An 18,044-nucleotide genomic window follows, 5' to 3' on the forward strand; every position below is an offset into this window, starting at 1 on the left:
TATCCATCATCTGTGGCCTGAACTTGGGCTCTCTGAGAAGATGCCCCAAGGAGTAGAGCTTCTGCCTCTCTCCTGTGTCTCATGGCAGAATTATCCGCCCCCCTCTTTCCAGCCAGGAAATCATTCGCATCCCTCCTCTCCTCTCCCTCCCAGTCCTATATTTCCTTAGAGACCCCTCCCCACCCTGCACACCAAACCATCCCATGACAGAGACAAATGACAATATCACCAATCCCAGGTCTACTGATATGTTTACAAGGATGACCTACGCTCTCACAAAATCAAAATGGGCGAGGGACCAGGGGGAAAAGACTGCAAAGTATCTTGGAGGATTCTATGCAACCCTGAAGATGTCTGACACTGGGCCCGCAGCAGTCGATTTCACGGCCAGCGCGGTCACTCTCATCTTCAGCTTCTAGATTGTGGAGGTCCGGTCAACCCCATCTAGAAGAGAAAGCAGCACGTACGGGACATAGATAGCGTTCCAGGTTTACCTCAGCCCACTAACAGTGGTAGCTTGGGGCTCTCAGCCTCTTGAGACAGATAAATGCTTTACCATTCATTCAACCACCACGAGTACCATTCTACTCCCCACCCCCACCTGGAGTCATTGAATCTGGGCTCCAAGATGAAAAGACCTACTAATCCTCTCCCAAGTACTCTCCTTCTAGGCAGGAAAAAAACAAGATAAGGGATAATTAATTAATTAATTAATTTTGTCTGGGGGGGGGGGGGTCATGGGGCTTGAATTTGGCCTGGGTACTGTCCCTGAGCTCTTCAGCTCAAGGCTGTCACCCTACCCTTGAGCCAAGCCCTACTTCCTGTTTCTTAGAGGTTAATTGGGGATAAGAGTCTCAGGTCCTTTAGTGCCCAGGCTGGCTTTGAACCTTGATTTCAACCTCCTGAGTAGCTAGGATTACAGGCATGAGCCACTGTGCCCGACTGAGGGGCATGTCTAATGTTCTTGGTTTCCAAGAACCATCTCAATAATCACTCACCTTCTGTGTGTCAGCGTGGGCTTCTAGGTGTGGTAACTGGCTTCAAGAGAACAGGGGTCCATGTGTGTATGCACACTCATGTGAGTGTTAGGGTAGCTGTAGAGAACCCTCCTCCATGTCCAGGAGTGCAGTGTATTCTGGCTAGGCTCTCTGGAATATTCATGAACACTAAACCTTCACAGGTTTAGAGCTAGAACATGGAAATCTCATCTAGCTCAACTCAAGCTGCATTCTCCCTGAATTCCAACCCCAGGATGCATCTCTCCAGGGTGACTGCATTTATCTACAGGGCAGGCGCAGCCAGTCCAGACCCACTATTTATAGTAGTACAGACAGCTCCAAGGGACACTATCCACATGCAGCCATCATAGGTAGTATGGTCGTTTTGACAACCTCCCAAGACAAACCAGCTCAGCGCCTTGGGAAAGTAATTTGCACAGTCTCCATCTTGACTACAGTGAGCCGGCAAGTTCCATGGAAGGGGAAGGAGAGAAGGAGAGAAGGAAGAGCAAGATGAAGTGTACATACTAGAAATCAGAGAATGCACTATGTTCTCTTCTTTACAGCCTCGCTTCTGTAGTCAGCGGTATACCTGCACACAGAGCCTGTCTGCAGGAGGAACATGGAGGCCATGACTGGTGGCTCATCTTCCCAGAATGGGGGGTGGGGAGAGGTAATGCCCACAGAGCTGGATGCAAGCCTAGATAATGACTCACAAATCGTCATGGCAGACACCAAGCACTTGGGTTGGCCATCAGGCTGGGATATCCCAGGAACCTGAGAGGTAAGCATTTCCTTTTCTCCTACTTGTCTTCCTGTAAAATGGCAATTCTTTGGCATTTGGTCCCCAGCAAGATCCATCTCCTGGCACCTGGAAGGGATTGTCTTAGAGAGAGGTAGGGTCATTGTGGGAGGGCCCATCAGACTACCTGCCCTGAATTTAACTGGCATCCTCTATCCAAGAAACAGTCCACTTGACTTCCTATCATAAACAACAACAATAACAACAACTAGCAATAAATAAGCCAGGCACCAGTGGCTCACACCTGCAAGTCTAGTTACTCAGGAGGCTGAAATCAGAGGATCGAGGTGATCCTGGGCAGGAATTTCTGTAAGACTCACCTCTGATTAACCATCAGAAAACTGGAAGTGGAGCGGTGTCTCAAAGTGGTAGAGCTCTAGTCTTGAGCAAAAAAAAAAAAAAGAGCTCAGGGACAGTGCTCAGGCCCTTAAGTTTAAGCTCCATGACCAACAAAAAACAAAAACACAATCAGTAAAAAGGCTTAGATGAATAAGGATGACAACAACTAAAACCAGCAAAACCAAATACAACAACCCATCAGAGTTCAGAAAGGTATTCTGTAAACATAGAATAAAGGGCTAGAAAATGAAGTCATTTCAATGTACTCTCCCTTTAATAAAGAACATCTGGCATTCTCGTTACTAATGATAAGTGTACTTAACAGCTGGATCAGAGTGTCCGACAACATGCCAATTATCTATCAGGCCCTGGGGAGCCAAACATGGAGCTGGGGCTTCTTACCCTGCAAGCTGACTGCTGTGGAGCAAGACAGCCCAGAAATTTGCTATCAGTCATGGGCTGTGGCGTTTCATTCCTGCATCGTTCTCTTGGTGGGTTCTTACTGTTGCATATATCTGTACTTCCTCCTTCTTCAGGCTGACAGCTCTGCCACGTGTTGCTCACCGAAATCACAGACATTATCAGGTACCTGGTTGTTTGTCATGCTTTCTAGGGGGCTGCTGACTTCATCTTTTCTTTTTGTGCTAGTAGTGGAAGGGCTTGAACTTGGGGTCTGGGCACTTAGCTTTTTCAATCAAGGCTGGTTGGTGCTCAACCACTCGAGCCACAGCTCTAGTTCCACCTTTTGGGTGGTTCATTGGAAATGAGGGTCTCATGGACTTTGCTGCGCAGGCTGGCTTCAACTCACCCTCTGCAGATCTAGCCTCCTAAGCAGGCAGGAATACAAGAAAACCATCGGCACTAGCTAGCCACTGACCCAATCTCAGTGAGACAGGGAAGAGAAGCCATTGCTACCTCCTGCCGGAGCTCCCAGGATGGTTCTGTGATGCAGTAAGATGCCCAGGATCAGTAAAGTCATGAGAGAACAGTGGTTTGCAAATGGGATTCCCTGGAACTCCTGGAGAGGGCCCGCTAGGTCTTCTCATCGTTTGGTCTGCAGGGATAGCTAACAGTGGCTGTCGGCCCACTGCCGCCAGCAGGTGCACAACTGGGCCCTAGAAGGGTGGCTCAGCTGTCAGCCTACGACCTGAGTCACCTCACTGAGTGTCTGTGATAAAGGTTATTGGGGACAGAAGGGAGAGGGCACATGGCCACTGATGGGGTTGTGCCACCCCAGCCTACGTTCCTGGTTCTGCTGTACACATGCTCCGTCCCTTGGCGCGGTGAAGGGCAGCTCAGACTGCGTGGGGACTCCAGGGAGCACGCAGACCATTTGCAGCAGGGAGACAGGAAAACAAGTAGGGATCTTTGTTTCAAAAATTCTATTTTTAGAGTCTGTTGGGATATGCTTGGCCGGACCTGGGGATCCAGCTCTGCAAAGGAAAGCAGCCCGCGCTCGGGGGAGACGTTCCTACTAAAAGTTCCATTCTGGGGGCCTGGCACTTCCAGGCCCCATGTTTGGCGGCAGCAATGGTTGGGGTGGGTTCTGGTGTACCTGGCGGAGGAGCTTCTGGGGAAGGGAGACCCTGATTGGGTCTCTGGTCTCCAGGTCATTGACTTGCCTCTCACTGGGGCTCCGCCAGCAGCCCTTAGGTGGATTTCTCTGTTCCCTCCTGTTCCCCTGCCGGAACGCAGCAGCCATTGGCTGTTACTGTCCCCGGCGCTTGAGGATGGGGACATACAGGGGAGACACTCACCTCCCAGGGCGTGCTCTGTCATACTGAGGCACAAGGACTCCAGCCGATTGTTGATGTCAGGTTCAGTCACAGGAAGCTGGAATTCTGCAAGAGACCAAGGCAGTTTTGGTGATGGGCAGTATTGAAGTATGCCCAAGGCCCCCTTGCTCCACCTGCCGGGTGAGGGTCTGGCAGTATCCCTCCCTCAGAGGACCTGGGAAGGACCTTTGGGGCCGGTGTGAAGGGCAACCAACCTCTGAGTGTTAGACACAGTCCATCCTGGGCACAGGTGGCTAAAAATAGCAGGTCACAGTCACAGTCTATCACTCTCATTCTGCTCAGAGCCCTCCAGCAGCTTCCCACCAGAGGAGGAGCCAATCCCCAGGGTCACAGCCAGCAAGGCCACATATAATCTAGCCTCTTGATATATCCCTGTCCTCATAAACTCACCCTGGCTCAATCCTAAACCCTTTTCTACCCCAGGGCACTTGCACTGTCATGTGCTCTGCCTGGAATGGATGTTCTCACTTTCTTCCTGCCTTCATGGCTCAGGTTCCGCCATCTTCCACTGGATATATACATACCTATGCACACTATCCCTTCCCCTCCTTTTCCTTCCTGACCTCCATTCACAACTGACATATGATGTGTTTACTTTCTGTGCCTCCCATTGAGTGCTCCCATCTCTGGGGTAGGTCTCAGTGCTGCTCTCTGTGCTGACACCCGGCCTACTGTGTTTCTGCTTCATTAAGAGTTACAAGGTATGACCTCGACCCGTGCCTCACCCCCCCCCCATCCCAGCCCAGTGATGCCTCTTCTCAACGTGAGATTGCTGGGCGCTTTAGATCCATTAAGTCCTTCATCTGCCCAACAAGTGCAGGGGCTAAGCGGGGGTCCAAGAGGCTCAGTCACCCATCAAAGCTCAGCCAGCTGACACAGATCTAGGACAAAACCTGGATGTGATTGCAGAGTCCATGTTCTCCTCCTGGCATGCCATGGTGACTGTCCCCGTGCCTATGTCAGTAGGAAGGGCGGAAAGGCCTATTCCACAGGCATGAGGGCTCCCACTCCCCCCACCACACCATCTGGACTGTCCCCAGCTCCCCAGTGGGAGGCAGTCTCTAGGAGCCTCCTCTGCTCTGACTGGAGCTCTCGGCAGTTTGTCCCTCATCCTATTAAATCTCCAAATGTCCCAACTTCCGGAAGCACTCCACGACAGGCACAGTGATTTCCGAACACACCAGGGTCCAGACTCTGTACAACTCACACACATCTGTGCAGCACGGGAGAGGACGGGTGGCCCACCTCGATAATCCTCGCTACTCGGGGGAGGCTGTGATCGGAGGATGGTGGCTGGAGGTCAGCCAGGCAGGAAAGTCTGTGACACTCTGGTTTCTGATTAACCACCAGCAAGAAGGAAGGTTCAAGGAGTGGAGTGCCAGCTTTGAGCAGAAAAAAAAGCCGAGGGACAGCACCCAGGCCCTGAGTTCAAGCCCCAGTACTGGAAGAAAGAAACTTTTAAGAACTGTGAAGCCCTAGAGAGAAGGCAGAAAGCTATATAGAGTGGGTGTCGACATGGGGTGTGGCCCCAAAAGACGGAGGAATCTCCACATTACCACTGCCTTTCTCTGTGACCTGGGAAGCTGTCTGTCCTTGGGCCTTCATTCTAACCAGTCCCACTTCTGGAGAGGGAGGGAGAGGAGAGGAGGGAGAGGAAGAGACAGAGGTGTAGTTTGAAAGCAATGTCTAAACTGCAGCATTTGTGTAGCTATTCATTAAGACCTTGTTTGGGAATTTGGGTTTCCCATTTCCAGCTAATTCAGAGGCAGATGTTGCTTCTATTATTTAAAATTCTCAAAGAGAAGCTTGGCCAAATGGATCGATGGGAGTGAGCACTGGGGAGGAGTTAGTGCTCTTTTGGTCACAAGTTCCAGCACTGATGGGTTTAAAAGGCCATAGGGCCAATTCCTGAACAGTGGGGCATTACTGGGGCATCTAAGGAAGTTGGGAGTCCAACAAAATGGCAGGAATCTCTCCTGCCTCCATCTTTTAGTTGCTGCAGGGAGCAGGGGTGCGGGGCAATTAGGCAATTCTAGAAGGAAGAGTATTTTCGTATTTTCATCCATTCATGTGAAAATCATATGCATGCAAAAATTAGCAGCCTTTGGGGTGTGAAATCTATAAAATAGAAACACAATTTTATATATAGCTAGTTAGCAAATATGAAGGAAAAAAAAAACAAACCTCAGCAATTATAGCCACCCCATATGCTCATTGTAAGACTGCGTTTACTCTCTATTGCTCCCCTTTAAACAAACACTGTGGAGAGACTGGGATAAATAAAGATGCTCGACATTTGAAGAGAAGTGTCTCAGCTGCAGGATTTCTTGCCAACACACTGCAAAATGCCATTTTTCCAAGCCCGACTTTGTGTGTTCCAGAAAAAGGGGAGGAGGGGCTGAGAAATACAGGCCTATCTGCTCCAAAATCCCCACACCGTGGTGGCTGCTCTTTTAGGTAGAGAGTGAGTCTGCTGGCTTGGTCATCTCTCGTTCTTCCTCTGCTGTGACCCACCCTTCCCTCCACAGTCTTAAGCCCAGCAGTTTCCTAAGAGTGTAAGTTGCTGTTGGTTTTGGTGCTGGTATTGGGGCCTGAACCCTAGAGCTTCACTCTCTTGCTTGGCTTCTTTTGCCAAAGGATGGCACTCTATCATTTGAGCCATACCTCTTAGTTCAGGCTTTTTTTTTTTTTTTTTTTTTTTTCCTGCCTAATTATCCATAGGAGGGTCACAGATTTGTCTGCCTGGGCTGGCTTTGAAACATGATCCTCAGCTCTCAGCCTCATGAGTAGGAAGGATTACAGGTATAAGCCAATAGCGCTGGTTGTGATTGTGGGTTTTAATATGTGTGTGTGAGCGTGTGTGTGTGCACGCGCGTGTGTGTGTGCGCGCGTGTGTGTGTGTGCGCGTGTGTGTGTATCTGTAAGTAGTTGTACAAATGAGCTGGCATGGGTTTGTGTTTTTGACAGGCGGGTTTATGTGCTGTACTCCTACGTGGTGTGAGGAGAGTCCTTGAGGCACATCTGGTGGGCTGTAGCCAGTGGTAACTGCCACCTCTGTCATAGCTCTTCTAGGCCAAAGGGCTCCACCTCCTCAGAGATTAGGGCACAGCGAAGGAGCTGTTCCTCACACGCATGCTCTGTGGTTGTTCAAAGGAAGCTTGTCTCCTCAGCTCAGTCACCATCTCTGGGCATTTACTGAATCACCCTGAGTCAGACACCTAAGTTTCAAACTTTCTGGGTATTGACAGGAAGCACCCAAAGCTTCATATTTTGGATTGTCAAGATTTGTCATGCTTAATGAGCAAAATCCCTGCAAAAATTCTCAAGCCCCCCACACCTCCCCTCAAAACAACATAAAACCAAAGTCTGAAGTAGTTCCAGCTGTAAACATTTCTGATGCGGGACAGACGCTCGGCCGGCACTAGATTCTTCTTTGCCCTGGCCTTGTATCAATCCAGGATTTAAGAGAGGATCTCAGAGGCCAGACTGCCTTGAAACTTCTTAACTATGTCTCTCAGCAACCCCACAAGTACAGAGTAGTCCAGCCTCAGGTCCAGGGGCATCTCTAAGGGTTCAGGGCCCACTTGAGCATAGCACATTGGCCATTGACCCAAGTTTGTAACACCTGAACTGCAAATTCTCAGCACTGTCTCGAGGCATGGAGTGGCTGATCTTCTCTTCTTTCTTCTTCCTTCCTCCCTCCCTCTCTTTGTTTCCTTTTCTCTTTTTTCTTTTCTTTGGTGGTATTGGGGTTTGAACTTGGCCTTGGGCTCACTAGGCCAATACTCTACTGCCGAGCCATACCTTTAAAAAGAAGCTGATTTCTTTCAGGATTTTAGGATGAGGCACAGACTGGGACATTCTGGAAAGAACCTTTAGAAAGTCCATTTTGCCACTGACTGCCAAACCAGCTCTGCTGAGTGTGGGTACACGGGGAGTAGGCTGTTGGAGAGCAGGGGAGGAACTCCCACCATGACAGTCAAGAAGATGGGCCACACGAGGCAAGGTGGAGACCAGGAGGAAAGGGGGAGGAAGTCACAAGAGGAAAAGAAATGGCCGGGGCAGGGAAGCCGGCTCAGGGCAGCAGGCAAGCTGAGTATGATGGAGATGGCATGGCAGGTGGCAGAAAGATGTGAGGAATGAATGCCACCCCAGAGGCTGCTGTGGGCACTGCAACTTTCCTCAGGTGGCATCCTGACCTCTGGGTCCTCTGGGAGTCACTTTGGTGAAACACAGTGGGTATGATGGCACGCCATCACTTTGCCCCCTGGCGACTTAAGAGGTAGAGGAAGAGACATGGGGTCTCCTGGGTTCTTGGCTGTGGTAAAATGGACTCATTTGCCAAGGCAAAAGGGAAACAGCAAATGTTTACCAGGTAACTTTAAATATGTCTTGTTCTGGGGCCTGGGCCTCTACATGGCAGCTCCTTGCTTCTTTTTTTTTCCTCAGTGGATCCGGGCTCTAATGGCATGTCTCTTCTCTCAGCATTCCTAGAACTACTGGAGTTTGAACACAGGGCCTTGTGCTTGACATGCAAATTCTCTATCACTTTATCCATGCCTTCAACCCTTTATGCTCTAGTTGTTGCTGTCATTATTGTTGCTATTGTTGTTGTACTGGTCCCCTGGGGCTTGAACTCAGAGGGTGGGCACTGTCTCTGAGGTTTTGTGCTCAAGGCTAGCACTCTACCACTTTGATCCACACTCCCATATCTGGCTGTTTGATAGTTAATTGGAGATAAATAACACCATGCCTGATTTGTTCATTGAGACGGGGTGTTCCTAACATGAACTGGAATCAGCCTGATCTCTGCCTCCTGAGTAGCTTTCTCTACACTCCTTCTAAAGGCAGTTCTTTGTTTTTAATCTGTTTAGCTAATGCTAAAGAGGGAAAAAAATACAATCCGTGTATATTGTACTCCCAAGTGTGCAGCAGTCTAAGGAAGGAAGGATTTGAATCATGTGCCAGCATTTGAAGGGGATTTGACGTGGTGAACAGATATTGACCAATCATGAGCAGTGTCATCTCATCCCTCTCACATCCAGGTGTTGTGGTGCCAAGACTGGCTGGCAAATGGCTATTCATACGAGGAAAGAGATTTCCAGAAGGCAGGCTTGTAAGGCTGTCCAACCCATCCGGTTGGTGGTTTTCTTGTGAAATCTACTCTAGGCTTCTCTGAGCCTTGGGGGAGGAAGGGACAGCTGAGCCTGAATCAGCAGGAACACAGCTGCTTCCAAGAGAAAGGATCGCTCCCCAAGCAATTTCCCAACGGGAAAGAACCCCTGCCTTTGTATGCAGTGTGGTGTCCCTGCTGTGTCCCATGGTTTGGAGCTTAAGTCTGTCCCTATTGCCAAGTGTCTTAGATCTTGTGCTTCTCTGTTCAAGAGGCCCAGCTGAGGAGTTCTAGCCTCCAGAGGCCAACAAGATACAGGACCAGGGGCGAGGAGTTTGGCCTAGTGGTTAAAGTGCTTGCCTAGCATGCATGAAGACCCAGGTTCAATTCCTCGGCACCACATACATAGAAAAAAGCCGGAAGTGGTGCTGAGGCTCAACTGGTAGAGCTCTAGCCTTGAGAAAAGTCCAAGGACAGTGCTCAGACCCTGAGCTCAAGCCCAGGACTGGCAAAAAAAAAAAAGATACAGGACCAGCGGTACTCCTGCTGGTCCTGAGACACATGAAGCCCAGTCAGCAAGAAATAGAGTGAAAAGCCACCCAGAATCAACCAAGGCCCCTGGGTCTCAAGTGGGAGATGCATTTTTGGCTGCTATTTCCTGTATTCTTTGGAGAGACTCAAAGGCTTCCATTATAAGATGATTTGTAAGGTCACAGTATCAGGACTTTCTTAAAATGTGTTATATTCTTTAAGTTTTTGCCAGAGCCTTCAAATAGATGTAGACACCTAAGAGCTGGGGATGGCGGGGGAGAGGGGGCTTCCTTATATTATACGGCAGTTTTCTGAGGTTTTAAATTTGGAATTGATCATATATCGCTATTCCATTTTGCATTCCCTGTAATTCACATCTGCACATGCAGGAAAGCTACTTTTTCCTGCCATCTTGATACAGCTGTAGTTCAGTCCTAGCACCTGGCCACCGGCCCCAGTAGTGGCCTTTAGCTAACCAGGTGATGCTGCTGTTCAGGTCAAAGCCCTTCTACCTCCTGCCAGACGCCTATCTGTCTGGATCAGCCTTATCTGGGCTGGGCTTAGAGGAAGAGCAGTTGTCTCTGTAAAGAGGCTGCTTCCTCCAGAAGCAGGAAAAAGCTCCCATGGTCACTTCTGACAATGGATGTATTTTTGGCAAGGGCAGAGGACATACTTGCAAGCCAGGGGCAAGGGCTGCAAAACAATGCCCTTGGCAGAGACTTTGTGCTCTTCAGTGAGGGGACCTGGGGTCTGCCTCATCCTTCAGAGCCTCATCCTGAGAGGAGTCACGATTTTATTCCCAGAAAACTAGAAATAGCATTTTGGCTCAAAGTGGTAGAGCACTAGCTTTAAGCACAAAAGTTCTGGGACAGTGTCCAGTCCCTGAGTTCAAGCCTCAGCACCGACAAAAAGAAAAAAAAATTCTGAGACCTGAGATAAAAAGTGTCAAACTTAAATAACCTAATGTAAAAAGGTCTGAGGGTATGGCTGAAATGATAGAGCACTTGCCTAGCAAGCACAAAGCCTTGAGCTCAAACCTCAGTTTTATCAACAAAAACATACCACTGCTACTACCAACTACAATAACCCATTGTAATTCTCTCTCTCTTTCTTCCTTTTTTTTTGTGGGTCATGGGGCTTGAACTCTGGGTCTGGGTGTTGTTCCTGAGCTCTTCAGCTCAAAGCTACCTCCTTACCCCTTGAGCCACAGCCCCGCTTTCCATTTCCTAGTGATTAATTGGAGTCTCGAGTTCTTTGTAGCTAGGATTACAGGTGTGAGCCACTTCACCAAGGGCTCTGGAACTGGAAGTTCCAGTGTGTAAAGCAAATTTATTTAGCAATGATAGGTAGTTATTTTGCAAGAAAACTGAAAACAGACTCTAAAGGGTTGCCTCTGGAACAAGCGACTAGGGTGTAGGCTGGCTAGGGGAGCGTGAGGCTCCCTTTTCCTTATGAGCCCTTTCTGTGTCATTTGATTCATCAAACACAGGGATAATAGGCTCTGGAAAAAGAAGTAAATAATAGGAGGGTGAGAAGGCACTGAGGCCCTAGTATGAATGGCTACCTGGTAATCACATGTTTTAAGACAGTGGTGAGGAACTAAGGTGCGGGCTGGAATCCAACTCAACAAACCTTTAGTGTCCATAGATGGCCCAGCTCTTACAGTGGTGACCTGCTTTTCCCAATGTAGATGGGAGAATCTCAGGGACAGTGTAGCAAAAACAATGGGGAAGGCCAGGTGTGTGGCCTAGTGGTAAGAGTGCTTGCCTAGCAAGCATAAAGCCCTGGGTTCGATTCTTCGGTACCACACACACAGAAAAAAGTGGTGCTGTGGCTCAAGTGGTAGAGACTTAGACTTAAGAATGTCCAAGGATAGTGTCCAGGCTCTGAGTTCAAGATCCAGGACTGGCAAAAACAAAAAAAACCATAAACCACCACAACAACAAAAGAATGGGAAGATGGCCACTGGGCAGGAGGCTCAGGGCCAGCGCTGTACTCGAGGGTGTGTAGGGGTTCCATGAGGCTATGGGGAAGCTGGGATACAGCCTGGGACTAAGATGAACGCACATTCAGAGGTGAGCCCCTGGTGCCTAGAACATCTCCAAGTACCGTCTAAGTTCCCTTTTTATTGGAGTCTACAGAAACAGGGTTGGGCTCTATGACTCGGGAAGGAGGACTTTGCAACCCTACTTTGGAAGCATTTCTTCCCTAGGGAAAAAAAAATAGCTACCAGTATGGCAATGGAGAAAAGAGGCCTTGAACCAAAGGAAGCAAACAAAGAAACTTTTAGAGTTAGGAGAGAGCAGGTTTTCCAGGTGTGGAACCCTGTGGCTGGTGCTTCTTCCTCTCCTGACCAGCCTTCCCCAGGGGTCCACCCTCTCCTTAGCATCTTCCCGCTCTCCCCCACCTTCTTTAAACGGAGATCCTCAGATCTCAGCCCCCTGAGGATCTAGGTTACGGGTGTAAACCACCAGCTCCGGGCTCTATACTGCCTCTAACTTTAACTGCCCTTCTCCCATCTTTTCAACCTGTCCTCTGAAACTCAACTCCAATTCCAAGAAGCTTCCTGGGCTACCTGAGGCTACAGATCAGGTTCCTTCTTTAGACTCTGCTAGGGCTTGCTGTCCAGTGCTCCTACAGCCTCTGGTGGGCATTTCTGGTAGGTATAACACATTGTCTCTGATTTGCTGCCTGGCTGGCCTAATCTACCTAGGTGTACAGTGTTGTTTGTGTGGTTCTGTATTCCTCCCAGGAATCTGGAGGTCACAGCCTGCATGGAGAAAGGGTTCAGAGATCTGCTGGCTGTGCATAATTCTGGGCACCCTAGCTTAGAAGGCATGGCGTTTGGTGGAGATGGACTTGAAGTGGGCCAAGTTGTTCTTAAACCAAGCAAGGGAAAAGATAGTAGTAGTCCAATGGGCATGCTTTCCAAGACAATCTCACACTAGCACCACCACAATCAAGTTTTCTCTGCCTCATTCTCGCTTTTTCTACACACACACACACACACACATACACACACACGGAACCTCTCCAATGATACCTCTGGTTTAATCAATCCATCTAGGACTATGACACATATGAAAAACATCCCCGTCACATTGCCACTGACTCTGAGGCTCCATGAAGCTGGCTCCCAGCCAGGTAGCCGCTGTTCCTGCTGGCAAGGCATGGTTTAAAAAAGGAAAGACTTCTACCAGCTCAAAAGAATGCGTGGTGACAGTTGAGGCTCAGCACTTTCGGGCCAGGTCACCAGGGCATCTATTCTGGCACCCGGGGGTGGGGGGAGCGGGGCAGGAAGGGAGAGATCAGGCACCAGCTGGGTCGTACCTGGCTGCGGGAACATCAGCATGTTCTGTGGTGACGTGTGCACGGGCAGCGAGCGGGTCCTCTGCACAGTGCTGTGCGTGCGGCTGGGCATGCTGTTGCTGCCTCCTGGGTTGGCAAACCACAGGTTCTAGGGAGAAGGCCATGGGGGAGGGGGATGGATGTTAGTCTAGACCCTGGGATGGGTGGCAGCAGTGTGTATGGGGGTCCCAAGCCAGAGTTCAGGAGGCCAAAGCTGCAGGGAATGCCCATCTAATATCTAGGGGAGGCTCTGGAGGCTGGAGCTTCCCATCTGTATAGTCATACATTCACCCCAGGTTCCCTGTCAGTTATGGCTTCTGCTCCCACCAGCTCGCTTTCCATCTCCTCCATCTCCCAAACTTCGCTGACCACATTTGACACTCTTCCCTGTCACTTTCCAGGGAAAAGAGTGGGGAGGAGTTCTAGAAATGTTGATGCCAAGCTGGGCGCTGGCGGCTCACACCTATCACCCTAGCTACTCAGGAGGCTGAGATGTGAAGATCCTGGTTGAAAGCCAACCCAGGCAACTGAGAGCACACAGGTAAAAGGTGGGAGCGGGGCATGGTTCAGAGAGATGAGCTCTAGATCTTGTAGCAAGAGATCTGGGACCATGGCAAAAGAGCCATTTGTCACAGACAGGCAGAGAAAGCTCCTTAAATATTGTCCTCTGGAACCTGGAATTGGAGCTGGGAGGTGTTGAGGTAGGTTGGAGGTCAAAGATCAACAGAGCATCTTTCTAAAAGGGCCTCTGGGCAGGATTCCTAAGGCTAACTTGGTGCTCAGCCTTCCAGGCACAGCCTCAGGGTCGCTTGGTCTCCCCTGGAAACCATACAAACAGTGCTGGTTGCCTGGGAGGCATGGGTTCACTGCTTTCTCTTCCTACCCGGGGGTCATCTGGGAAGTCCTGAAGCATCAGGCTCTGAGGCTGGCCACCTTCCACCCCCACCCCGAGGAGGCAGAACAAACCTGTCTTCCTTGCTTCATGATGGTGGGGTTGCCGGTGGTATGGCGTTGATTGGAGCTGACAAATCCACTGGTGCCCAAGAGACCCAGGCGGGCGGAAGGGACATTCCGAGAAGGGATCTGATACTGGCGTGGGTTCCGTCTGCCCATGCCACCACCCACAGAGCCGGCCGTTGGGAGGGAGTTAGATTGCCCGAAGCTTCGACTGCAAGAATAAGAAGAAAGAACCCAGAGACTATCAGTCATTTGTCTGGAGAACCCCGACTGCCGTGGTGGAGTGGTCCATGGGGAGCGCTGGGCTAGCCAGGAGCTGTGATTAAACATTGGCAGCCGCCATCGGAGGGCATGTGGCACGTGACCTGCCTGAGGACTTACACACTGCTCTTCAACCTGCTCACAACCCTGTGAAGTATCCTGTTGACATCTAGAGAAGTGAAACAGAGAGAGCCTGACAATTTTGCTAAGGCCACACAGCCAGCAAGGGGGGTGGGGGGCAGCACTGCATTGTAGGCCCCGGGTGAATAAGAGGACAGGTGCCTTGCAAGCACACAGCAAATGGCAAAGCCAGGACCTGAACGGAAGTGCCCGTCACAGCATGCCTTCAATCACACCGCGTACACTTCCTGTCACACTGGTGCTGCATACTTAGAGGGACAGAGGCTCTTTGGAAGGCTCTAGAAAACAAAGGCCCAGCGTCTGTCTTCTTTAATTCTGGGTTCCTGGCAGAATAAACGCTGGGTGAATGACAGAGTCTCTGCCATCATGATGGTCCTCTAAACTCCACCGCCTGCCTAATCTGTGGGCGGAACAATTATGAGATGACAGACAGTGTCTCACTGTCCCTGCAGCCTGGGCTTTTCGAAGGCCAGCAAGTCTCCCAGTGACTCCTGGGTCCAGGCAGGAGGCTGCTCTCCCGGGGGTTGGGTGAGCTCAGCACTGAAGAACTCATGTTGTTCACCAGCCTCAGTTTTGGGAGGTTGCACAGCAGCCAGTGGAGATTTCAGGAACCAACGCATTCTTTCCAAGAGAGTCAGAGGTTTCCGTGGACATGCATTACTGCTAACGGCCACTAGATGTCGCAGACTTGCTGGTCCAGCTACAGGGGGGAGCTTGTATCAGGCCTGCGAGGAGAGACTCAGCAGGCAGGCTGACGTAGCTAAAACCAGAGAGGGGCCCTGCAAAACAGTCATTTCCTGAGCCAGGCAGAGTTGTGCATGTGTGTGGGAGGGGATTGTCTGGACCAGCAGTGCAGAAAAGCTCAGAGCAACATCCCTTTTCTCCCCTGGATTCCTAAATTTCCTAGGAAGATAGGGGGGTGGGGAAAAGAATTCTAGGCTTGGTTCCTTTCTTCTTCCAGGCTTTTGTGGCCAGAGTGTGTTCTCCATCTGCAGCCAAAGAGGAGGAGGGCGCTGGAGGGTTCTTGGTGTCTTTGTCTTCCCTCCCCACTTTTCCTTTTTTTTTTCCCACAAGAATATGACTTTTAATTTGCAAGAAGAAATTAGGGACAGGGTCCTGGGTGGTGTAAGTGTTTCTTTGAAAGAAGAAAAGTTTTTTCTTTTTTGTTCCCTCCCCCCTTGTTTCTTTTTAAGAAAAAATGTGAAAACTAGTTCCTTGATTTCTGGAATCAGAATTTTGGCCACCTGGCAGATGATTCAGGATTCTGCTAAGATGTTTTTCCTTATTTAGTGTGGATAGTTTTTCTTTTCTTTTTTTTTCTCACTTTCCATTTTGGTATGATTTTTCAAAAGTTATTTCATATGCAAAACACAGCAGTCAATGAATGTTGCTAAAATGATTTGTGCTTCCAGGAAGGCAAGATTTTCTTCCTTGCATCCTTTCTTGCTCTTTTTTTCTTTTCTTTCTAAATTTTATTTTAGGATCTTGCTGTGTATCCTAGGCTGGTTTGGTCACCCTGGTTAGGATTACAAATTACAGGTATGTGCTACTATGCTAGGCTCAAGAGGATTCCATTACAGGAGAAATGAGTCACCTCAGGACTCCTAGAGTTGGGACTCATCTGTTTGGGAAGGCAGAAGAGAATCTAGAAGGTTCTGGGGAAGGATGTGACTGTAGGAGTTTGGGCAGGCCATTCTCCTGATAAGGCCTGAGAAAAAAGCCTTCATGGGTTATCACAAAGCCAGATTTGCCAAGGGTTGCCACAACTGGTACCTGAATGAACACTTAATTAAGATCACTAAGCTTAAGGGAATAATCATGCTTCCTGGGGCTACAACCAAGTGGCAGGAGTAAGCTTTCCTCATTCTGTTCTGCCCATCTGTGTCTCTCCTTTGCCGTCTAAGTCGAACTGATACCATTACCTTGAAATGCACGAAAAGTCTTTGGTAAAATAACATGAATAAGAGGCAATTAATTTAGGATTTGTGATAATTCAAGCAGGGACTGGGCTGTGGTTATTTGGTATCATGGGAGAAACAGGTCGTCCAAGCAAATTAATAGCATAAAACGATCTCAGTGGAAATAGTCATGAAAACAAAGCATTTTTCAGGGTTTTTAGCAGCATCCAAGAGAACAGCCACATTTTGGGGCTGAATTCATTCTTTCTTATTTAATCAATGAAAGAGATCGATCAGGATTCCCACCTGGCAAACCTGATCCAAGCCATAACTGATAATTCTGGAGAGGTGGAGTCTAATACATGACTACCTGAGCAGAGTTTTGTGACAAGTATGGCTCATGGAGGCAGCAGACAAGCTTTGGGGAGGAGGAGCAAAGAGCTGGAATGCCTTATCTTCAACTTCAGCATGCCAATACCAACTCCTTCCTCTAGGAATTTACATCCCCAGCACCTGGGGCTGCAGTCAGGTTCTGGCATGTCCCCTTGCTTGACAGAAGTCAATGTAGAGGAAGGGATGGGGGAGAGGATAGAGGTCTAAACTGTATTTCATTCAGGTCTTTAGGGAGTAGATGGGGCTGAGGCCAGCTGCCAGCACTGCAGTCCCATAGGGCTGGCCATATTGTTGCTTTACTGGAATCTTTCTCCTTTCTTTTCCTCCCCCCCCCTCTCTTTCTCTCTCTCCCTCCCTCTCTCTCTTTCTTCCTCCTTTCTTCCTCCTCCTTTTCCTCTCTCCCCCTCTCCTCCTCTCTTTTCCCCCTTCTTCCCCTCCCTCCTCCTCCTCCTCCTTTTGGTTGGTCATTGGGCTTGAACTCAGGGTATGGGAACCATCCCTGAGCTCTCTTGCTCAAGGCTAGTGCTCTACCATTTTGAGTCTCAGTGCCACTTTCAGTTTTTAAGTGCTTAGTTGGAGATAAGAGTCTCACAAAGACTTTTCTGCCCAACTTTTTTGCCTGGACTGGCTTTGAGCCATGATCCTCAGATCTCAGTCTCTTGAGTAACCAGGATTATAGGTGTGAGACACCACTCTCCTCCAGCTTGGAATCTTCTGGCTCTTCCATGGTGAAGAAGCACGGAGCCAGGACAGGCCCGGCCTGCCTGATCCAAGCTCCACTGTCTCCCACACAATCTCTAAATTGGGATTAAGAATAGCAGCTCTACCTCAGAGTTGTTGCAAGGATGAAATGTATCATATTTTTAAAATACTTGGCTATCACTTGGCTCATAGTATGTGCTAAATAAATGTTTGCTGAATAAAAAAAAACAGTGCTATATGCAGTCATAGGATAACTGTTATTTTTTTTTTTTGCCAGTCCTGGGCTTGAGCTCAGGGCCTGAGCACTGTCCTTGGACTTTCTCAAGGCTAGAGCTCTACCACTTGAGCCTCAGCACCACTTCCGGCTTTTTTCTATATGTGGTACGGAGGAATTGAACCTGGGTCTTCATGCATGCTAGGCAAGCACTTTAACCACTAGGCCCAACTCCCAGCCGATAACTGTTTTTTTTTAAAGTCAATCTTTATGAAGACTTTTCACAAACTCCAATTGGCTTTATCACCTTCAAATACTACAGAACAGTGATGCTTTAAGGTACATTTATGTCAACAAATACCCCTACACTGTAACACCAAAGCGTCTTTTTGTATACACACTAAGGAATGAAATGAATTCAGAACTGTTAGGTGCAAGGAAAGATGTTATGAGCTGTCCGTTCATGTCTCCAAGGCGTAAGATAGAATGTGGATTTTCTTATTTCTGAATGACTTCCCTGTCCTTCTAGGCTGAAGTCCAGTCTCCTTCTA

General features: G+C 49.1%; 1 protein-coding gene across 2 annotated transcripts in view; it reads right to left on the reverse strand.

The window, feature by feature from the left end:
* Positions 1 to 234: 234 nt before the first annotated feature.
* Positions 235 to 18,044, reverse strand: part of Samd4a (sterile alpha motif domain containing 4A) — a 221,552-nt gene continuing 203,742 nt past the window's right edge. For both annotated transcript variants that reach the window (XM_090345011.1, XM_090345010.1), the window contains 4 exons: positions 13,894 to 14,095; positions 12,910 to 13,036; positions 3,897 to 3,980; positions 235 to 444 (listed from right to left, as the gene is read on the reverse strand). In XM_090345011.1, coding sequence (XP_090201137.1) covers positions 416 to 444; positions 3,897 to 3,980; positions 12,910 to 13,036; positions 13,894 to 14,095 — 442 coding nt within the window. In that variant the 3' untranslated portion in view covers positions 235 to 415. The remainder of the gene's footprint in view (positions 445 to 3,896; positions 3,981 to 12,909; positions 13,037 to 13,893; positions 14,096 to 18,044) is intronic.

The sequence above is a fragment of the Megascapheus bottae genome, chromosome 14 (assembly GCF_031878675.1).
Source record: "Megascapheus bottae isolate mThoBot1 chromosome 14, mThoBot2.hap1, whole genome shotgun sequence".
Taxonomy (NCBI): Eukaryota; Metazoa; Chordata; class Mammalia; order Rodentia; family Geomyidae; genus Megascapheus; species Megascapheus bottae.